General features: G+C 37.9%; 1 protein-coding gene across 6 annotated transcripts in view; it reads left to right on the top strand.

The window, feature by feature from the left end:
• Positions 1–19,136, top strand: part of ANAPC10 (anaphase promoting complex subunit 10) — a 33,567-nt gene extending 14,431 nt beyond the window's left edge. For all 6 annotated transcript variants that reach the window (XM_041412182.1, XM_041412178.1, XM_041412181.1 and 3 more), the window contains one exon: positions 18,756–19,136. In XM_041412182.1, coding sequence (XP_041268116.1) covers positions 18,756–18,986 — 231 coding nt within the window. In that variant the 3' untranslated portion in view covers positions 18,987–19,136. The remainder of the gene's footprint in view (positions 1–18,755) is intronic.
• Positions 19,137–23,992: the final 4,856 nt, after the last annotated feature.

Below are 23,992 nucleotides of genomic sequence, written 5' to 3'. Positions count from 1 at the left end.
TTTCGCTATTGTATTCTAATTACAGTACTTTAAACAAATTCTCTTTTTGGACATGAGCAGGTTCCCCTGTGTGTGAGGGGAAGGAGCCAGATGCTTAGACTTTTTATATTGAAAACCAACTGCAAATTCTGGTGAACATATTCTCTAGCACTCTTTTGAAGTATGTAGTATAGTACTACTGTTGTAGAGTAGTAATTGTATTAGTTAGGGGAAAAACTGCTGATTTTCCTTGATAGTTTCTTACCTTCTCTATATACCTGAAAGATTTATGCAGGGAAGTCTTCAAAAATGGAGATCAGTGTACTGACAGGCCAACTGCTTTACCATTCCTAATGAGTATAAATGAAAGATCTCTTTTTCACAAGAAGATACTGTTACAAAGGGAGTACCTGTATGGTGAAGGGAACACATGTATATGTTAATAAAAGTTCTGTGAGAGTAGGGTCTGTCATTTTTCCTCTTTGCACATTTCGCCACTGGCATGGCCATGCTGCTCATGTACAAAAGTTCTAGCTGGAGCTGTGGAATAGTCTTCTTTTTTCTCCTAATTTTATTTTTAACTCTACCAACTTCTGCAGCTGATTTATGCACACACACATACACATGCACAAATTGTGCTTCTGGCTTTTGGGAAAACACTTTTTGTAGCCTTTAGCCCTACATATAACTTGTTTCTTTTAAACCATGGCTTTTTCTTTTTAATGCCTGGATACAGCAGATATGCTGATCTTTCTTCGTTTGATAACATGACCAAATTTTTAAAGCTCTTGGAGTGATCAGTCAAATTTCTGTGTTCTTTAGCTTCTAGGAATTGGTCCAGATATGTATATTGATGATATGTAGATGTGATCATAGATCATATCTATTTAAAACAGTAGCCCCCATACCCTTCACTGCCTGAAATTTCCAAGTTGTAATCAAACTTATGTGCTATCAGGCCGAGGGAAGAAAAGCATGTTTTTCTTTTACATGCTCAAAATGTAGTGAAAATCCCAGTGGACAGTCGTGTTTACAAGGGTAACTGTCTGCATTCAATTGTGGGTTATAAAAGTGCTTGCTTGAATAAATACACAGAGCTATCAGACAGAACAACCAATAGTTCGTTGGACTAATTGACCTTGTCAGTAGAATAGAAACATTTGCAAATAAAATTCCCATTGCCAGCGAAGTTGCAACTGAAAACCCCTGAAGAAACTGTGTATATCCTCTAACTATCTTGGAATGCAATGATTCAGGCAGCAGACATGTGCAGCGGGAGGGGGCAGGAGGGGGGAATCATTAACCAAGAGAGTTGTACATACCAGCAGTTTTCAGTGGGCTCCTTTTGCAGTGTGAGGCTGTATGCATTCCTCAAGTCATTAAGTAGCTCACTTTCCATATTCAGAGTTATGCTTTCTACCAGTTGTTACTACTTTTACCATCCCTTGGGTCCCCCTGTATAATTTGTTTTGCTGGTCTGCTTTTATTATAATGCAGCCTTTTCAGAAAAGGCAAAGGTGTTTGGCTGGTAACTACAGCATGTTGTAATGAGGGTGGAGTGTGTTTGTCATTCTGCAGCAATGGTTGACTTCCATGAATGCCAGTGTCTGTAACCACACAGGCTGTGGCAGTTTATCTTTTTGAATATATTCGGATTGCATAACAGTGGAAAAGAATGGCAGTAAATATTAGAATATCTGATCTTCCAATAAAAAGCACGATGGAACCATTTTTTTACTTTACCCAGTGATGAGTCATGTATCTTCCCATTGAAAAAAGGAAAATATTTCACTCCAGAAATAAGTCTTCACAAGTGAATTAGTCATATATCAGACATTTCCTTTTAAAAGTTTGGATAATGTCACACAGGTGGAAGTAGTATTAAAAAAAAAAAAACAACAGTGAAAGACACAACAGGCTTCACTGTGTACTATAAAAACATGATTTTATTTTGGTTAGAAAACAAAACAGGAAAAATGGCATTTGGAAAATAAAGTCTGAAAAATGGTCTAGTTAGCTGCTAAATAAACTTCAGAGATGGAGGTTTAAAAAAAACCCACCAAGATTTGTAAAAGGAGGCGTGGGGGAATAGTGTATTTCACCTTAAGTAAGGGACAATGTGTAATAAGGGATTTTGTGGTTTTACAGCTCGGTGCATGTGTTTGAAAGCTGTTCTCTCAGCAACGTGGGTGGCAGGTTATGCTACCATATAATGTATTGTAGTTGGCTCTCCACACTTGTCAGGGTTAGCGTTCAACCATTCGGAAAATTTTCCCATTGTTCTATCATGTGAACCAAGACTAGTGTTGAATTCCCAATAACCTTCTGCAGGAAAAAGAGGTTTAATTAGAAAGTTTGAAATTTGATTACTTCTGTTATTGTCTTAATGCACTTCTCTCTAATTTAGGTGCTTATCTGCAAATGCAATCAATTTTTGCTCAGGAAGATGAAAAACAAACTTAACTCTGTACTGGAGTTGCTTCCACAATTTAAAAAGAAAACTTGTATACTCAATTCTGTCTTTCTTCAGCATTAACACTCTATTTCCATCTTAAACATGTTTGCTTTAGATGGATCATAGCTTTTGGCAGCTACTGCATTTTTAGCAAATAATACTGTTTCTAGTAAGAGTTGCAAAAAAAAAAAAACTTTGTGTGAGGTCCTTGTAAACTGAACCTTGGGAACGTTATGTTATTTCTGTATTTTCCCTTCTTTTGTGCTTCTTCTCTATTTGTGTCATGGTTATAAATTACATCGTTTGAACTAGAGAATTAAAAACATTTCATTTTGTGATTCCTGTAATTTTAAAAAATAGAATGTTTGTTTTATGTGTATTTTTTTTATTTTTACCTGTTATTTCAGAGGCTGGCACACAGAGAAACAAGCAGTTATGGTATTGAAATTCCATTGTGCCAGCACCTCCGGGGCATAATCCAAAAAAACCAGAAAAATCGCCTGCTGGGTTGTATGCAGTAAGCTTGTGTGAACATCAGTGTCTGCTGTTCACACATCATTTTTTACTGGAAGTTCCTGTTGGAATAAAGGTTCTATGTTTGGAGAGTGCACTGGGATACTTGTTGGTCAATGGTTTTTCAAAGTTTGTAGGGATTTCTAATTACAGTTTACCAGTGTAGGCTCACTAGATAATTCTTGCAGATAATCATGAATGTTTCGGAAGAGAAGCAAGCAGGGATTTAGCAACATAAAAACCGTAGCAAGAAAGATCTGGGTGCTCTTCTCTTAATTTAAGCAGTCTCTCTGAGACTGAACATGGGAGTGAGGAATAAGGTGGGTGGATGGAGGGGGAGGTGACAGCATGACAGAAGACACTCATGTAGTTGGTATCCCTACTTCAATATTTAACCCCTTCCCTTCCTTCCTCCTCCTTTTTTGATGCAAGTGTGGTGTCTAGTTAACATTTTAAAACATCCAAGTACCTCCAGCATTACAGCTTGTGGTGGGTGTCAGTGTGATGCTTATCTAGAACATCTTCATGGTGCTCAGTCACGGTGAACCCCCTCAGCTGATCAGAATTAATTTGAACTGTGGTTTACAAAACATGTGATACTGTGCACTTGCAAACTGGATCATGTAGCAACATCTACTTTATCTCTTGTGTTTGATCTCTCTGCACTTGGACAGAAGGATGGAGACCCTGCTAGGTAACTGTTTAATGAAGCTTTTTACTTGGGTGTTTGAAGGAGTTCCTGGTCACATAAGGTTTCAAGGTTTGAACTAGGGAAAATGAAAATCTTTGTTGGCTGGCTGTATCATTTATTGGCTTTTGGGGAAGTGGCCTCTAGTCATCTGACCTTGCAGTTAGTTAGCAGAGCAAGGAGATGGGTACCATTGAAGAAAGTGTGTGAAACAAGGGATGCTTCTTTGATCTCAAGAAGGCAGCATGTTAGGAAGGAGATCTTGGAAAAGTGCAGCAGACCTGTATTTGGAAGAGAAATTATATTTTTCTGTAGTAAAGGGCCCTGCATACTGCATTGGAATTGTTAAATAAAGAACTGTTTCTGGATCTCATTTTTCTTCTTCTACCCTACCACATTCTATAGACATGCTCTTTCCCATTCTATAAGTTGCCTAGGCCTGAGTAATCCAAAATTATCTCCTCTGGTTTTGGATTCCAAATGTGAAAACGTTGTGGGAGTCACACCACCATCTTTTGCTTAAAGGATGTAAAAACATCCTTAAAGTTGTGTCAAAGCTGACAGTAAGATGCTGCTCACTCATTCCTGCTTTCCTCATTCTGGAGAGGTTGCTCACCACTGGGAAACTTCTTGCCTTTAAGCAATTTTTTTCTGCACTGTGAAATACGATTGAGAGGATAAAGTCAGTGAATTATAAACAATCATCTTTGATTTACCTGATTGTCTTCATAGACTTCACTGTGAAGAGTAATCCTTGGAGGGAGCACTAGATCTTTTCAAAAATTAAGAAGTGCTAAACACATGCAGTAAGGTCAAACCCAAGACTGGTTCTGATCCCTCTGGGTGCTGCTACTAACATAGTATTAAAATCCTCCAAAGAGTAAAGCTAGCAGTCAACATTTAATTTGGTTTAAGCATAAGAAAAGATATGAAAGGAATCAGAATTTTCTTGGATACCTAAGAAACTTTTATGCTGTCATCCCGACTGGTGCTGGTCAGCTGGCACAGCACACCTCATTTTCTGTTTCACTTGAACAACTTGTAGGCACCAGCAGCTGGAAACCTCCTGTGACTGTGTTCACCACCCTGTGCCAAACCAGGAGTTTGGCAGCTGGGTGGAGGGAGGAAGTGGCTCCAATTTAGAAGAAATTAGGAGCCAGTTTGCCCACCACTTATTATTCTCTGTACGTGTGGCTTTCATTTTATAATACCTTTATTTGCATCCGTACAAATGTAGTCACACTTGGCTATTTCTAGTACATGCTACCTTGGTGGCAAAGTTATCAGGTATTGCTATTAATTAGGATTAAAAAAAACCCAAAACAAATCCATTAAATGCACTGGATGTGCCATGGTTTGTCAGGTCAGCATAAAAAGAAACAACCAAAAATTTCCATAAATTCAGGTAGAAATAAAGGGACAAGTGTATTCTGTCTAGGTATATGGGGGGATTTTATAATTACCATCAGCCTTTTTTTTTTTTTTGCTTTTCATTCTGAAGCCTAACATGCTAGTGGAAAGCTGAGATTATTCAGTGTCACTAGGAAAGTAGTTCTGAAAGGAATTCTGTTGATGTGGTAAATTAAAGCAATCCTCAGTGTTCAGAAGAAAATGCTACCTGGCAGGTGGTAGAGATCTAGAACAAATCCAGGGTTCTGGACTGTAAGACTCAGCTGCTTCAGAGCTGCCCCCATGGTAGTTCTTTCCAGAGGGAGATCTTGCTCCTGGGATTACTGCGATGTTATTTTGGTCAGGGATCACATGTCTGTGTGTGGCTTTCATGAGAACACTGCTACGCAGGGTCTACATTCAATTCTTTGCTAAGTTTTATTGGGTGGGAAGGGATTGAATGTGGTGTTATCCCGTTCCTTATCTCAAGTACTGCATGGAAATGTTTCTATAGATATGAAGTATAAATTTATTTCTTTCTGAGGGCTGTTCTCTGTCTTAACCTGTCATAAGATAACCGAGATCATGTGTTTGAATCGGAAAAACCTTTGCCAGGCTTTTTCCATTTTCCGTGCGAACACACAGGAGAGGGTGGAGTGAGAATAATAATGTATCATATGTGTCTGGCTTGAGGGCCTGTACTCTCTAGCTGCCTTCATCCAATTCCTAAAGTAGGTTTATCTAACAGTCCTATTTTATTTCAGAATGAATTCTGGAGTGTTTTATGTCTCACGTCAAAGGAATGTTATCAAATACAGTTTTTATTTAAGCTTTTTATGAATGCTGTTTTCAGTCACAGTTTAGAGTGAACCATGTGGCATAGCCCCTAATACGTCTTTTTAAATTATTATTTAAATTATTATTTAAATTATTGTTTATCTCTGTATTTGTCAGAGATCAAATTCAACTGTGAGTATGAAGGATATTTTGGATTATTTTTACTAACAAATGCAGAAAACTCTGATTTGTTTCTCTTAGTTGAGATTAATCTGTTACTTAGTAAGGTAAAAATCAAATCATGTTTTATTTTTTCATTGTTTCAAAAAAAGTTGCAATTCAGTATCAGATGATACTGAAGAAGAAGAAACGATGTCGTAAAATTTTGAAGCAGACTTCCCTCTCCTTGACCAGGTCTCTGTTGTGATTATGATGGTCACCATTTGCAATAGAGGTTTTCATAAATCAGCTTTTGGTAAATCTGGCACTGCTGGGGTAGGAACTTCTGTTGTGGAATTACTGGGCTTTCTTCTATTTCTTTATGCTGTCATGAGGAGTTAAAAGATTTACTTGCATAGCAGAAATAAATTAAGCAGAAGGGCATATGTAGCCACAGTAGATGTACAGCAAGTCACATAGATTTGCAATCCAATTCCATCTGCTTGTTGTTGACTGCACTTTGCTAAGCAGTAAGATGACACCGCACAGTAGCTCTAGAGGACATAGCAGGCCTGCTGGTAAACAAGTTTTTAATTAACTTATTCTCATGCTTTGTTTTCCACTGCCCCCTCATTTTTCAGGAGCCTACTTAGGATGTAATTTTATTTTGATTCTTACACAAGTGATGGTGAAGAGCTCGTTTTCTTGGTCTGTAGGATATAGCACTAAGGCTAATCCAGATGCTGTTTGTAGCAGAAATGCCGTTGCAGCAAGGGACTGTTCATAGCACCACTGAATATCTTTTTGAATTGTATATTTTTTGAGTGAGTGGTAACTTGAGGGACCTTTGACTCCCAGAAAAAAAAGTCTAGAAATAAAATTCATGTAGATGGGAAGAAGCAGAGTCTCAAGTCTGGCCTCCACATAAAACAAGAGTTAAAAGCCTTGTGGGTTTTCTTTGGACACGCCTTCTTATTGATTTGTAAGAAAACACAAGCAAAAATAAAAGCTCTACTGCATTTGTTCCAGTACATTAAAGAAATTCTGTTTAGATGTAAAATTAAATGCTTCCATTGGGCAACAGTTCTGATTCCAGCTTTGCAAATTTATGGAAGTGTATTCTGGCTCACATAAAACTATCCAGCTGAACCTCTGACAGATATATTTCTTCTCTTTTAAAGTTCATTTGTATGAAAATATATCTCCAGTGAGACATGTTTATGAATTTGAGATCTTTCTGAGATGAGACTCTGCATTGCATTTTAAATTTGCACAAAATAGTTTTCACAACAGTCTTTTGGATTTGTTTCCAATGAGTAAATATTCCTCAAGCTGAGCATTACGCTCTGTGTCCTGTGAAATGCTACTCTGCATTTGCTTATTGTGTGCTACAACACACTTGAGTAATCTTGAAGTTTTATCAGGTTTTACCCTACTTTGCCTTTACTGGGTATCCATGGAGTCCTTATCCAGACACAGAAATGTTTGCATACTGTACTTCTGCAGGATTTGTGGACTATTTACGGAGATTTTAAATTCCTTACTTTTTGGGAAAGGTAACCCTCTGTAATTCTCAGAAACAAGCCACTCCTTTGAAAGCAGGAGAAATGCTTTCTCTTAATCCCAGTGCTTTTTGTGTCTTAAATCAACAACTTGTCCTCTTGCTAGTAAAGAATAAGTAGGGTTTTTTTAATTTGGTAGCACCAAACAAATTTGGTATAATTTGTTCCAGTCTTTTCCTGACAAACGAAGTTGCTCAGGAACTACAGTCTTGTGCAACAGGTGAAAAGTTAGAGCCATGCAGTTTTATGAGCTTGTCTTCTAGTAGATCAGAAATCTAGTTCTCTTCAATGTGTAGTAATAGCCCTTCTCAGTGAGAGGAATGAGATTTTTTTGGGTTTTATGTACTTTCTTCCCCTCACCTATAAAGAGTGCTTGAGAGCTAGCAGCTGGCTGCTACTACTATGGACTTTCTTTAAATATCATGATATTATTATTTTTTTTGCATTTGTTCATTTCCCATATTAATTTTCTGCATTCTCTGGGATGCAAAGTGCATGGCATGAAATGTGGTCACTAGGTTATTGCCGCTAAGTTATTTGAGATGGTTTGATAGAGAATTAACTCAGTGTGGCTGGTTTTCAGGGACTTAAATCTTTAATATTCCTTGCACAATTTTTTTTTTCAAATACTTGCTTTGTATAATTTAACTGTAGCTATGTCTAGACATATTTCCTGGATATGGCTAAACAATTTTCAAGGTAAATTATGACCTGGGGTTTTTTTTTTTGCACTTTCACACAAACATAGTATCATTCCATTATGTATGTAGGAGAAATGGGAACTGCAGACATCTGCAATACAGTTTTCATTGAATTTGCAAATTTCTGCCCCTTTGTAAAATTAGTTATTTCCCAGAAATGTTTTCCAGCCTTAACTTCCATTTTCAAACAATTTATGCAGTGCACCCATAGTATACATTTATATTATTCCTGCTTGTACCCAGCAGTTATAGTTTGAAAAAAAGTCATAGGACTTCTCCCTTTATGCTTTGCTATCTTCTAGGTTTTAATGTGTTCATTTTATTTGCCTTAAGGTCCTCTTGTATACTGCCATTGTTCAAAGCACTTGTTTCTTGCTCATAGAAAATTCTGTCTACACTCCCTTTCTTGGAAGATTCTGTGGTGTTAACCATAGAATCATTTAAGTTGGAAAAGACCTCTAAGATCATCAAGTTCAGCCTGTTCTGTTGCCTTTCATAAAAGGCAGCTGCTTTGTCCCATTCTTCAGTCAGCAGTTCCATTTGTAATGCAAATTCACCTGAGCGTCAGAATAGTTTTTTAAATATATGTTCAGACTTTGCAGTAGAATGTTCCACTACCCCAGTTCAATCTGTTTCTGGTCCCTTTGTGTAGCAGTCTCTTCTTTCATTGCTGGTTTCCCCTGCCTCTCTTCAGTAGGTGAAGTGCTACTCTCTTACCTGAGAGCAGCCTGACTCACCTGGAAGTTGTAGGAGGTGATGTCCTTCCTTTGGGTGGATGCTGCTCTGAAGGGAAGGACTAAGATTTTGCTATCTCAGTACAGGGAAATCTTAGGGCTTTTCAGTGTTTGGGGGTGAGAATTCAAATTTATGACTAAGATACAAACTTAAATAAAAGTGCTAGTAATGTATTCTCCTAAGAAATTTTTAAAAACTGTGTGCCCTATATCTGTTGTTATGAAAACCTTAGTCCACATACTTAACCAGATGGGTTTTTTTTTTTGATACTTTTGTCACTATTTTGTGTTATGACTAAAAACTTCTGAATGCAGATGGTACTATTTGTTTGAGTGAACATGGGAAGTTGTAGTGGCTTTTGTTATGTTTGACAGCTGTTTTTTTTCTCAAGCTTCTGATCAGGTAAAAGTTACTGAGTTACTGGGTTCAAAAGCAGGTTGGTCATCATGTGCCAGATTCCTACTCAGAAGTATCCCTACACAGTTACCTTGTACACGTGGGAACTTCTCCTTAGTTACTTACTTGTCTGTAAAATTAAGAAATATTGCAGTGAGATAAACTTCGATTTGAAGTGCTTCCCTAAGAGTATAAAACATTTGTTTTCACTAAAGGAGATTTGCAATTCTTTGTAAATGTGCAATATGCACAAAATTACTATTTTATAGTAATTTTTTGGTTGGTTTTTGGTTTTTTAAATGTACTGTTTCTTTTCTCACATCTGCATCTATAATACTCTTAAGCTACTGATAATTTGAGTTGTAAAGTACCCTGGTTTTAAAAAAATATTTAAAAAGTCCCTCATTCTTCTTTCAAAATGCTGGAACTTTGAAAAGACATGCAGCAAACTATGGATTTTCTGCCATTCATTTTTAAGTCCAGAGCGTCCAAATGCAGTCTGTTCCAGTATGTCTGCAACTAAAACTTTACCCAACCTATGTACCAGAAACGGACAAATTGAGGCAGAAAGCTTGTTTTGGGCAGCATTACCTGTTTTTTGATACTGTCAGCCAAGAATTTTTTTGTCGGTTTTTCATCTTCAGTGTACTGTCTGCCAAGCTCAGGGGAGGTAACAAGTTCATACTGGAGTCACGTTCCTGGTTCCTGTAGGTGTGAAGGATTTCCCCTGATACCAGGAATCGTCTCAGAGTTGCAGTGCCCTTGCAAAGGTGTGGCATTCCTGTGGATTGTGACAGCTGTGCAGTGGGATTAGGTCCCTGCAGGAGAGTAGTGCGGTATTGTGTTAGCAGGGAGACCCCAACGTCGAAGGGAAGAATGATGAGGAGGATTACATTGATATCAGAAGGCTAATTAATTACTTTATTATACTATATTATTCTATATTATATTACACTACATTACTATATTGCACTACACACTGCATTACTATATTCTATTACTTTATTATACTCTATTATTCTAAACAGAAAGTGCACAAGCACTCAACTGCTGACAAAATCTTGTGTCTGCTGACCGACAGTCTGGACACGTGCTTGGCCCTGATAGGCCAAGGAAACAAAACACCATCACTTTGGGTAAACAATCTCCATATTGCATTCTACTTTGGCACAACACAGGAGCAGCAAATGAGATAAGAATTGTTTTTTCTTTCTCTGAGGTTCCTTGCTGTGATTCCCAGAAAATATTCTTGGGAAGTTGTGCCTTGCTTTTCTCTGTGAAAAGAAATGCTACCACAATACTGCACTTAGGATGTATTTGCCTTCCCTTCCTCCACTCTTGATTGCTTCTTAAATGAGTTATGATACCCATTTTTCTTTGAATCAGAGATCCAAAATTTCACAGCTGTTGTGGCTGATTTCAATTGGAGACAGTATTCCTTCTGGAGGAGCAGATTCCTGTTAAGATGGAATCTCTTTTAGCTGATACCTAAACTAAACTTAGACAGTTTACTACTGTGAGTAGGTTTGCTTTGGAGTTTTAGGCCTTAATTCCATACTTGCACATATGAAACACCATTCCAGGCTGCATTGCCGTTCTGTATTTGCTGGTTAGATCATTCTGCTTTTCAAAGGGACCAGGAGAAGGTTCTTTATTTTTTCCTGAAGTTCCAGTGGATGACTGCCACTTAAAGCATACACAGCATAGCAATCCTTCTCTAACAAGTTTTAATTTATGGGTGTGTCCAGCACAAAGTGTTATGTGAAAGTTCAAATGACCTCACTTAACAATAGGACTTCAAAAACGTGAGACTGAAAAGCAAACTGTCCAAGACTATTCAACATTTTTGTCCTTCTCTGAAGCAATATATACCTCTTGAAGTATGTATTTTTGTAATAAGTGTTGAGCTCCTATCTCTTGTTCTTCACAGAACATACTAAAAAAAAAGTGCATATGACACAGCAAGTGGGAGAACAGTGTTTCTTTCAGAGAGATTTTTCTGGTAAACAGTCTGTGACAAATTCCTGATGGTTTATGCAGGTAAATTTTCTAGAATGAAGAGCTGTTTTCAGCCACATTCTAGAGAATGAGGTATTCAAAGACTGTTGTCAATTTTTTTTCCTTCCTTTTGCTTTTTTTTCCTGCCACCCGGAGTCAAGCAGGCAATATTTTCTGAAATTGCAATTGAGTCAGACAGTTGTGGCTGACAATTTCACAGAGGTTGAGCATTTGTCAGGCTATTTATTTGTCTGTCAGGCTGGATGTACCTGACTATGCAGGTGCTGTGAGCAGATGCAGAGGTGGGACTGTGATGGGCAGGGTGGTGGTTGTTTAAGTACCACGGACAGGGGCCCCTCCACACGTGTCCAGGCCATCCATGACTTCATCTGTCAGGAGTTTTATATGTGGGCAGTTCAGCACAGACTTGACCCTTTTGCAGGCATCATTATGTGGGATTCTTCATCACTTGGTGCTTTTTTTGAAAGAGCTGCTTTCCTGTGAATCCATGTCCTAAAGCTCTTGGTATTCCGCAGTGTGTGCCCCTGTACCCCATTTCCCCCATTTGACTGTAGGCATATGTGTGCTCTTACTCACCAAAGGCTCTCACTCATCATGTCTAAGACTTGATTGTTGTCCTCTTATGTGTTCTTCATCTGACTTCAGCAGAATTCAAAGACAGACTATGAGAGCATTCATAAAGCTGACTTTCCCTGTTAACCATTCCATGGATTAAATCTCAGCTCTTCCTGACTTTATTCCTGTTGTAATATTGAAATTCTGCCTGCATCAGCTGTGTGCATCTTAGAAGATACTGTGTTGGTTTCTTGGCAGAACCAAATAAGAGTGTTCCTTTTTAACTGTATGGGGAAATGATAATCAGGACACCCAATTCTAAAGAATATCAAAATGGACCAGTCACTGAGACCATTTCATGAATTTGCTGGCAAGTCATTCTGCCAAATGAAGTTTAGGTTGCATCATACATGGCTCAATTGGCATCATCTGCTCCCTTCAGAAAGCAGAACTGGGACACAACCCACTGATGTTGTCCAACATATTTGGGCTGCTCAGGTAATCCAAACAGGAAATTTAGAAAGGCATTATAACACTCTGTATTTGAGCATCCTTGACCCATCAAGGATTTGCTTTTCTAGATTTACTTTTCGTCCTTTTCTACATATTCTTTTCAGCTTGGTTTGTGTGTTTAGTTGTCTTTCTTTTAATTGCGTACAACTTTCTAACACCTGGGCATTTATTAATTTTTAGTGTTTTAAACTGGAGCACAATAGTGTGAAGGAGGTTCTATAAAACTTGTTGCAAGGATCTTTTGGACCTCTTTTCAACCTTCCCAGTCTTCCCAAAGGTCATTTCTTTCATTTTATTTTAACAAAGAGCTAATAGGGTACTAAAAGATAGGAACTTCTAGTGTTTGCAGGTTTCACTCTCTAATACAGCTTATTCTGCAACTGATCTCCTGTGTACCCAAATCCACAGTTGATTCTTCCTGAGGGGATGGACTGTGCTCCTTTAGACTCTTCAGGAACTGCTGTTTAAAAGAATGGAAAACTTCTCTTGCCTAATGGACTGAAATGAGATTTCTTGACCGTTTAAGGAGGTGGCTGATTAAGACCACAGAGGCACCTCCTTAGGTGGTCGTTGCTTCATCCGAGAACACAAGTGTGCTGTTCACAGTGGGTCCTTTGAGCCTGTTGCTGTGTTCCTTGTTAAGTTGCTAATGTGGTGTCCCTCCTTTGGCTCACTTGGAACTCACCAAGTTTCTTTTGGACCTGCTTCATTTTTTCTGTTGGAACTGGTGCATCACTGCTATTAACTGGTTCTCTTCCTTCCTAAGTGAAGTGATGGCTGAAGCCCAAGCTCTGCTACTTCGTGTGTTGACAGTTCAAATACTTGGAATTATGCAGAAGCACACAGATTCTCAGTCCTGGTAACTAAATGGTAGGACATGGCAGTTACGGAAACATGATTTTGGAAGTTAAGCCAGCCTTCTTTCTCCTTGCCAGTTGTTGTGAAAACATATTTGGATAGCTGTGAAAAACAATGGCTAAACAGGAAAAATCCTTTTCCTACATGGGAAAGTTCGTGTACTGATAAATATTTAATTTCTGAACATAGCATTTCTTTTCCCTGAAACTTAGTTTTATGATCTGCTGCTTGGAAGAATACATTATTTATTGAGAACACTGCTTTGAAAAGCTTAGGTTTTTATAATAACTGTATTGTAAGAACTAGCTAAGCACATAGAGAGACAAAATTATATGTGTGAAGAAGAGTCTAGCCACTACTTTTAATTTCATAGTTGGCTGAGTCACTAAAACAAAAGGCAGCTTTAACAGTTTTATGAGAAAAGTAGAAGGAGTAAAATTAAATGCTGTTTGATTTCACAGCCATTTGAATCTAGTAGTAAAGTTGATGAAATGGAAATTTGATGAGGTACAAACATCTCAATGTTTCATGCTGAAGCTGTGATGGCAGCAAGAATTCTCAGCTTTCTGTCAGTGCATAGGTCCTCTTCTACACATGCTTCCCAGGGGGAGAAAATGAACTGCTTTTTCCTCCTATATATATTTATTCCCCTGAGCTGGGAGCCCTGTCTAGTATAAATCTGGGATGTGTTTGTAATTACACTAAATGTGAAACTACTTACAGTGAGTTTTTTTCTCTCTCACAAAAGATACCTTTAAAGGGCAGGAAAAATCAAGTCTTATCTCAAGGATGTTAGCCTATTGTAAATACAGCCAAAAACTTGGGTTGCATTTGTAACCCTAGTAGGAATAGCAGTTAGAATTTTATGCCGTTTGCAGACACCACAGAATGTAAACAAAATATCACCAAGTATGGAAGAGAGGTCAATATTCAATTTAGGTAGGATTAATACTATGGAAAAGTGTTCTTTGGGTAAAAAACTTCCTAGCCTATAAGGAGGCTAATGATTGTAGAAGAAGCTTCCTCCTAAAAGCTTTGGTCTTGTGTTCAGTCATCTCTCTGAAGTGTAGCCTCAAGTTGCCTTGGTCTTATTTTCTTTTTTTAATTTTTATTTTGTTGTGTGGTTTGCATCTCCTATGGTAGGACACCCATTACTTGCAATAGTAGCCTTGCCAAATATGTATGGAATTCTCTAGAACCTCTGGACTGTACAATAAAGTGAAGAAAAAGGGCTGTTAAAGAGGCTGGAGAGGAGAATTCCATTGAGAATATTAATTTTCCTTTGGCTTTCCAAATAATCTGGATTCCTGGAGTTGGGAGTATACGTCCATAGGTAAAGCTGTAGCGTGCAGAGGACAGGAAAAATAAGAAAGCAACAGAGAGAAAGCAGGAGAAGAGCTGGAGTATAATAGCAGCGAGGACAAGTGAGTGATTTTTCCATTTCAATTTTTATCCCTTTGTTCTTTTATTTTGACTTTCATGGTCTTCTTGTTTTCCAATTGTCACAAAATTTATAGTATTAGAAGCAAATAAAAAAAAGCCACAAACCCTGGGTTTTTTGTATATTGTACAGTAAGATTAGTCTAGAGCTCCAGGAACTGTCCTGAGTTACCAATACTTAGCTTGCACTGATTCCTTCTTATGTTTTCTTTGAAAAAAAGACTTTTCTAGAAAAACACATGACAGAAAGAAATTTTGAATTTTTAGTTTTACTCAGGTGATTAGTAATAAAGCTGATTTTTAAAAATTTATTGGAAGACAGTTTTTTACTATTAAGTAAAAAATCATTATGCATATCTTAAGACCGAGTCTTAATGATATGCATAAGATTAAAAATATGGGAGGCAACTTAATCTGGTATTTGCTCACAGTGAACTGATGCTGTAGAGTTGAGGTGAAATATAAATATATCTGTATGTGTGTGTGTCTGTTTGTATATACAGTGGTCTGTGCTTTTAAAGAACAAGCTTGACTTTGGGCAAAGTCAGCTGAAATGGATTTCAAGTATAGTATTTTATTATGAGTGGAGCTGCCAGTGCCACCTGTACTTAAGGTTGTGTGACCCTTTCCATTTTAAGGCTTAACTCTTGGTTACTTTGACTTTTGCCAAAGTCCAGTTCAGACAGATTTTTCCATGCGAGATATCTGCTTTGGGTTGAATTTTTTGAAAGTTTCAGGCAAAGCAGTTCTGTTCCAAGAACAAGGCTAGTGAAAAGTATGCTGTTTTGCTTGTGTGAGAATATTCTGGTGTCCTCCTTTGATGCTCCAGTGCCCCCAAGCTCTAAACCAAGGATTTGAAATTTGGCAATAGTTCAGCCTTTGTGTTGAGGATGTGCCTTTTGCCTCCCTGTAAAAATCCACCCAAATTTCCAGACCAGTTTACAAGGCTTTGAAAGATTGCCATTTGCATGGGCTTAATAGGAATTTCTTAAAACTTCACAGTAAGCTTCCTTTAGATTCTGTTCACACTGGGAATGCTCCAGGCAGAGTAGAGCTGCATATTTCATCCCACTTCTGCTAGGAGTTGTGACGGCTGGGTCTGGGTGCTGACATTGAGCTAGGAGTGGGCAGCATTGTGTCTTGTATCACCCCTGCCTGTTCCCATGTCCTGTTCCTTCTCCCTGGTGACGGACCTGGGCCCTCTGGAAAAAGAAAATGTTTCACTCATCTGAAAGAGCATGACAGATGTGGAGGAGAAGAATTTGGGAGAGTGTGTGTGTCTGGTTTATACCATTCCTTTGGTCACAGAAAATGTGTGTATCATACTGGCAAAACAATACTTCCTTTTCTACTGAGTGTTCGTTTTGGTTTTGTTGCATTTAAACCTCAGTAGCTGAGTGGGTATCAAGGTTTTAATGAACTATGTGAGCATCAATTAAAAAAAAAAATCTCAAATGTCAGTACGGGAAAGTTAGAGGGCAGAAATCAAGAGCTCACTTTTTTCAAACATTGAAGTCTGACATTTGCATTTATTACACTCTAGCCTCCAACTTCATCACAAGTGTTGTGTGTTTTGTCCAAGAGGCAACTGACTGGAATGGGGAAAGGGGCCTATTCTGAGGATGAGTCCAGGATTTGTATGAGTAAAGGTTGTGTATTCATCTGTTAGGGAAGTTGAAAAATGTGGAGTGAGGGAAGCTGAGATTTGGGGAAATAAAAAAAAGTCTTTGTGGCTAAGACAGTTCAGTAGTGCTTGATGAATAGTGTGCTGTCTGTGCTCAGTCCTGGTGTTTCTGCAAGAGGCACTCAAGTGGCTGTTCTAGGTGGCTGCTCAGACTCTGTGTTGTGGCTAGCTTGAGGACTTGTATCCCTTTGCAGAAATGCAGAACTGCAAGTGGGAGCTAAACCTCCTGTAAAATCCTGTATTCCACTTACGACAGTAAAAACCAGCTCAGAGTATGTGAAGTCTGACATCTGGAGCCAGGGAACCTTTTAGTCTGATTAACCTAATGCCTCAGTTGCCAGTTTTACAGGTGAAGGAATGACTTGTCCCATCTTTGTAGAAAGACTTGGGGAGAAACTTGTTGCCTTTGTAGCAGGACTGGAAAATAACTTGCTGTAAATTGAACATAGAACCACCTCCTTTGATCAGGGATGAAACAAAACATTGGGAAATATGCCATACTTTTATCTTTTCTACCTTTTTTTTTAAAGTTCCTTAGTGTTAACTAATCTGTTTCATACTGATCTAAGCATACAAGTCTCAGTGTCTTAGCTCTTGAACTCAAATTTTCCACTTCGAATTAGCAGTCAAAATTTGTAAACACTGAGGATAATATTAAAATGCTAGTTTAATTAGCAATAGCCTTGTAGTTCTCTTCAAAATCACAGTCACTTGACCTTAATAGTAGTTGAATAAAGTGTTAGGAGGATCCTCCTCCTCTGTTTACTATGAGATGGAAAGCATACTTGTTTAAGCTGTTTACTGCCACCTCACCGTGATAAATTTCCCCTTTGTAAAGCTGCTTCAACAAGACATCTATTTTTTATCCCCTTGTAAAGTCAGCCATGACGTAAAGTTTCCTATGGAAAAAAAAAAATTAAAGTTGTTTGAAAGGGACAGTGCTACAACAAATAAGTGACTGTGTGTTTGTGGAAATGTCTAGCTCCGAGAGTGAAATGATTTGCTGCTAAGGTTTAGTGAATTTAATGCTTGGAAATAATTTGTTGGAGAGTCTGCAGCTGTGGAGAGTTTTGAGTTGTGGTTATTTGTTGGGTGTTTTTTCCTTGTTCTTTTTTTTAAGGTGGAGGTGTAAAAGATTTTTTTTTTTCTGCTACTTTAAGCTAAAGTAGTCATCAAACTTTTTTACTTGTTTATTAGGTTGTTTTCTCAGGGTTGTTGTCTGCTGACTCTGAAGCAGTAGCTCTCAGATGGGTCTTTTGAAAGCTTCAGCATAAACAAGGCATTTGATAGGATGTACCATGCAGTATTTTTGGGAGACAGATGGGAATTTTGAGCTGCTCAAAGCACATATATCTTCCTTAGGGGAACTCAGCTGCTAAGAACAGCACTCTTATTTGCTTAGCTGTGTGAATCCACTTGCTGGTGGACGATTGTTTTGTGTTTTGTTTTCTTTTCCCCCCGCAGGACTTCTATTTACTTGTGTGCTCTTCCATGTGTGTTTTGAGCTGTGCTTTGAAGTTGGGCAGTTAGTTTTAAACAAAAGCATTACCATGCTCTGCATTGCAACCAGTGTGATTTCAGCAGTCTCTCGTGTCAGTGATGTGGTTTAGAGTTAAAAAATATGCTGTTCTTTGCTTGCCTTGACATTGGTTTGTGTAGGATTAAAATTGCGAAAGAAAAAGTCATGATATCACACTGTGTATGTTGTATCAAAGGCAAGTCAAATGTGATTAGAATGTGATTTAATGGCTGTGCAGCAATTATTAATTGGTCATGATACATGAGATGAAGTTTGAGGTATCTTCTGTTTTTTCCTCTGTCACTTTCCTTTTCCTCTTCCCTAGTCCCCCCAACAATCTAAGGAATTTCTGTAAGCCCAGAACTTTGTGTGCATTTGGTTTCCTACATAAGTCACTCTAGTATATTGTACTTTTTAGAGTGCCTAGATAAAACAATGTAAAATGCATATTTTGGCATGTTTGACCATTGTTCTTCAGTAAGAAGGTACAAATGCTACACTTTTACTTTCTTAAATGTATATTGAAGTCTGTATTCTGTTATATTGATTTTTATTTTAAGGGCATAAAATGAGGAATAAATTCTGAAAGGCAAAAGCAAACACAACTGCGGACAACCAAATTAATTTGTATACATTTACATGAGCAGTAAATTAGCTATGAGTATTCAACTATCGTATTTCAAATTATTTTGAAAAAGTAACTAAAATCTGAATAACAAGACTTCTTTATTAAATGGGTTTAATATGTGATAATTTATATTAATTATGTGAACTATTTCTGAATGTTTTGCTCTTCTGTCTTGTTTTTGGCAGCAACTGGAATTAGTGGAACCCAGTGGCTGGATCCATGTTCCTCTAACAGATACCCACAAGAAGCCCATTCGCACCTTTATGATCCAGATTGCTGTTCTAGCGAATCACCAAAATGGAAGAGACACTCACATGAGGCAAATCAAAGTGTACACCCCTGTGGAGGAGAGCTCCATTGGTAAATTTCCCAGATGTACAACAATTGATTTCATGATGTATCGCTCCATCAGATAAAATTTCCTCATGAGGAACAATAAAGGTATTTTTTCATGACGGTATCAGTGCTAAAGTATTCAGATACTTAAAGAGCAGGGTTTACTTCAGTGTAATTATATGTTTATACTTTGTACAATTTTGAAATAAAGATAATCTTGTGTTACAGTATGTTGTAGTCTGTAATTTTGTTTCTTTTTCTAGGAGTCTGAGTGCTCTTGTACTCTCTGAGAGAAAAAAAACAATCCAGGCATTCTTTAAATAATGTATTTGACTGGGTGGGAATCAATAATTTATTTGATATAATACAGATATTTTGGGGGATGATTTCCTCCCCTAATGATCATGCATGGAAATAGTTCATTCCTTTACCTGAAAATGGCTCTTTAAAAAGTTGCACCTCTTCTTGAATGGACATGATCTAAAGACATTACCAGTAGTATTTTCCCAGTATTGCTTGTGCTAATGGGTTGTACCCTTTTCTCTAGAGGGTTGTTTCTGCTCAGTGGCTGTGTGCATGGATTTAGCCTTCTTCATAACTCCAAAGTAAATAATAGAATTGCAAGATATCTCCAGTTGGAAGGGATATGGAAATACCATTGAGTCCAATTTGCTGTTTCTTGCAGGACTACCTAAAACTACTCCATATGACTAAGTGTTGTCCAGATGCTCCTTGAACTGTAACAGGCTTGGTGTCATAACCATTTTCCTGGGGAGCTTGTTCAAGTGACTGATAAGGCAGTGAAGATGACATTGACATAGAGAAAACCAAACCTTTCAAATTATTCAACTTAGTATATACATTAATATAGATACATTGAGTGTAGGTCATCTAGAACATGATAGCTGTTGAAAATAGGTGATTTAGGAATGCTCTGGCATCCTATAGCCACGTAGGAATGAATGTGGCAGTCCAATGCACCTTCTAAAGTACTGGGAACTTGAGTATAACACAAGTAATCTCATGTTCAGAGCACAGAATTCTTTTAATGTGTGTTTTAAATAAAGGGCATTGCAAGGAAAATGTGTGCACTGTCTGCTTACTGTGAGTAGCAGTATTTAACACCTCTACTAATGTCTCATAATCTAATCACTAGTTATTTAAACTTTTTAAAAAATGCATAGATTTTAGAAAAAGACGTTGTTGAAGTACAAAGGTTTCTTTTAAAGTGTTTGGTACTGATCAAACCCATTCTTCCTCATAGCACCAGGAAAGTTGATCATCAATCTAGACTAATCTCAGCCAAGGAAAACTTTTGTCACTCTTCTTGTATGTGAGCAAGGAAAGGCTAATAATAGTGGAGGCTCATCAAACAATGGTGCATCATCCTGCAGAGCAGAAAGGAGGTGAAATAGAGGAAAATGGGAAGGTTATTGAAGAAGGAGGAAGATTTTACTGTTGAAATTTGTTTTATATACTTGATAAAGTTGTTTTCTGAAAAGTTTTATCTGTGACTGAATTCCACAGTATTTAGGGGAGGGTCATTAAACTGGGTGTTTCCTGATAAAAAACCTTGTAGACAAGTGCATGACTAGTTTGGGGTTTCTATTTCAATGTGAATTCAATCATTTCAGGAGGACCTTAATGGAACTTTACCTTTCCCCCTAGAGGATGGATCAAGTGCAGAATTCCTGTTCAGCAGAAGCTGGCTGAATTTTTGCCTTTCACCCAGTCTGTCACTTCCGTGGATTTTCTTATCTAGTGTCAGGGAGTTGTATATTCCCGTTCACTTAATTAAAGCAAGTAATGTACTTTTCATGTCCACTTCATAGTGTTCTGCTTAAATAACCAGTGATATACCTCTCCTGGATTTATCTAGTTACTTTTGCTAAGTTATGGATTATTTTTAAGAAGGGAGATTATTAGGCATGGAATTTCCCTGGTTTTCTCCTAGCAGTTAAGATGGCAGTTATCCATCCTAGCTTTGCATCTTCAAGCCACTGTTTCCTACTTAAGGATTCTACCACAGATAATTCTCTGGTAATTTTGTGCTTTGGTCAGTAACATTTGTCTTTTCATACATGTCACTCTGCAAGTGTTATATCTAGACTAATACTGCTCTGTGCCAAACATTATCCAGTAAGCTGGGAACAAGCCTGTCAGCACAGTCCTGTTCTTCTTATTTCTGTCCTTCCATCAGTAGGCATAATTTTTGGATCTTTAGAGAGCTAGTCTAGCTTTTATTGATTTTTTTTCAGGACATAGATGCTCATGCAGGATAGTGGCCAACATTTGTGTCAAAAATTTGGAATTTTTATTTCTGGCAGTGTCATTGAATAAGCTGAAATATAGCTTGACTACTTATCTTGCTCTTCTGAAATTACAGATTGTGTTCAAGTGGTTTTAAGAACCCATGATACCCATGGTAAGCTGGGTTATGTCAAACTTTACTGTTGGGGAAGGAATCTGTACTTACTTGCAAACAAGTGCAGTGGCCATTCTAAATCCATGTGAAATCTTTTCTGTGTTGTTTTGTAGCAATTGTAGATACATTGCGTTGCATTGGTTTTTAACATCTGTGGAAGTACATGTGGTTTTTAACACTTTCGGCACTTGGCTGCATAAGGCTGCTGACTTTTAAGTGATGAGATCCTAGATAAGTGTATCTGAAAATAAAGCAAGTTGCTGCCTTTGTGTATGAATATGGTACTTAGTATTTGAATTGGGATAAACAAACCGGGCTGCCAAGTCATTCAGGAAGGTACTTACACATATGTTGTGTTTAGCTGCTGCTTCTTTTCCTTGCTCATTGTTTTCAGACATGCAGTTGCCTGGAATCTTACCACTTTCTCCTTTTCTCTTGTATAAGAAGCACTTGATAAAGATCAAGTAGAACAGGTAATACTGGAATAAATGACAGACAAAATGGAAGATGGATTTGTCCTAAAAAATCATGACTTGGCAGTGATCTGACTCATCACTTCAAATAGTAATAATTTAGGGGTTTTTAAACCTTTTCTTGGAAGGTCACTAGGCCTTTCTGCCTCACAAAAAATAAATTTGGTTCCCAGTGTAAGTGTAAAAACTTTCCTTTTAATTCAAATTTAGCTTATTTCCTTTGCAGACACTAAGAGGGAGGCAACTGAGTCACCAGGATCTTGAACTCCTGTTGAAATGAAGGACTGTACCTGTGTTTTGACTAAGTCATGTCTGTGTGTCTTCTTAGCACCACTGTGTAAATAAAAAAGGCAGATGGCAGGAGAGGGAGAAAAGAGGTATTTGCTGCTCCTGGTTTCTAAAATGGTGAACAGCAAAACATTTATGTTTTGTTTAAATTCACTAGGGAATCTCTGGCAGAGCTGGATGTTGAAGCCATATCATCACTGTCTATCTTCTCTTTTCACTGTGAAGCTGACTTTCAGATAATGATCTGGCAAAAAGGCAAGCTTTTCAGTAATGCAATTCCTGTATGTAATTCTATTTAAAAGTTTAAACTGCATTTTGGGTTCTGCTGTTCTGGTTTAGTCTGTAGGGGAGATCCTTTTGCCAGCACTCTGACTATAGATGCACGACTGAAAGTCTTCAGCTGAGCCTTGGTGCTTGTTCTTACCCCCCTGAAGTGAGTCTTACTGTTGGTAGTTGTTTTTCTTCACCTGTGTTAAAACAGTTTAAAGGAAGTAATTGAAACATTATTTGGGCTTGAAATATGTTTATATATTAGAGAGAGACAGGTACTGAGATTGCCAGTACTGAATAGCAAAACTTCATGAATTCAGGCATAATGGATGAAGTGATGGAAGAGACTGAAGGACCATGGAGAGCTACCAGGATTGGGAAGGCAAATTGTTGCCTCACCTAATAGGAAAAGCCACAGCTCTAGGCATTAGGTCATTGGCTGACAAATCCCCACCTTTCACACGGCAATAGGCAGCAGTAGTTGTAATTGCCTGGACTCAAAAACTGCAAGTGAAACAGGTGCTCAGGCAATTCATGTCACCTGAAGTGAGTCAGGGTGATAAGACTGGACCTTGTAATTAGAGCTGAATTGTACTACTTCACCCTGTAAAGAAAGGAGAGCCAGAAGCTACTCTGGTAAACTTCTCAGGAAATTCCAAAGACTTTAGCCATTTGTCAACCATAAATATGTGTCTTTCCTTCAAAAAGGGTGAGTGGGTTTTTCTATAAACTGTATTTTTAAGATGGGTCTGCTTAGTAATACACAAGAGTTCATTGTTCTGCCAAGGCCTAAATGAAAGCAGAAATGGTCGTCATAGTGCTACTGTGTTTTGCTGTGTAAATGAATTATGGAGATAATTTTTAGTGGATATTTTTCCAGAATTTACCAGTAAGCTCTGCAGCTTTAGGAGAATCTATCTGAATCCTTTGGGAGCACTGGATGACCCAGACTGACCTCAGCATGTGCTTGCCTGCATGGGGGAAGCAGAGGTTTGGGCTCTGAAGGGCCCATGGTTATAACAAGCAATACAGTGCTGTGCTCTCAGAGCCTGACTTGTTTAATTCCTGGTAACCTTTGTGCTCCTATTCCTAAGTTTTGTCATTCTGTGTTAATGGTTAATTAATATTGATGCATTGATTACAAGAATGCTTTGCATTCCTTTGCACATATATACAAAAATAGCTGTTTATTTCATGTTTAACTACCACATTACTTCTTGAGTTAAATGCAATAGTTATTTTCTGGAGTATGAGATAAAAATCTAAATGCAATTAAAATGTTCATAATATTAAGAGTATGTCCCTCTAAAGCTGGGATTGCTGAGGCTTCTAGGCAAAGGTATTGGGTGGTCTGCTGTTGGTTTGGAATACTTAAGTGTTCTGGTTTAGATCAGAAAGGTGTTAAGGTGCTTTTATAAAGCTGCATAAAGCATCATTAAACATTGTTCATGGAAGCAAATTGAAATCATCCTTCACGTGATATACTCGCTGTAACTCCAGGCTGACATTTCAACGAGCTGTTTTACGTCAGCCTAACAATTGCCTGTGACAGTTTCTCCATTTGCACCAAAGAATAAACCTCTCTTGCAGCAGTCAACAGTATTAGCATGGTTTAGTTTAATGGAAGAAT

Source organism: Onychostruthus taczanowskii, unplaced genomic scaffold, assembly GCF_017590055.1.
Source record: "Onychostruthus taczanowskii isolate IOZ18803 unplaced genomic scaffold, ASM1759005v1 scaffold38, whole genome shotgun sequence".
In the NCBI taxonomy this organism is placed as follows: domain Eukaryota; kingdom Metazoa; phylum Chordata; class Aves; order Passeriformes; family Passeridae; genus Onychostruthus; species Onychostruthus taczanowskii.
Note: the sequence above shows the minus strand (reverse complement) of the source record. Positions and strands in the feature narration are given on the sequence as shown.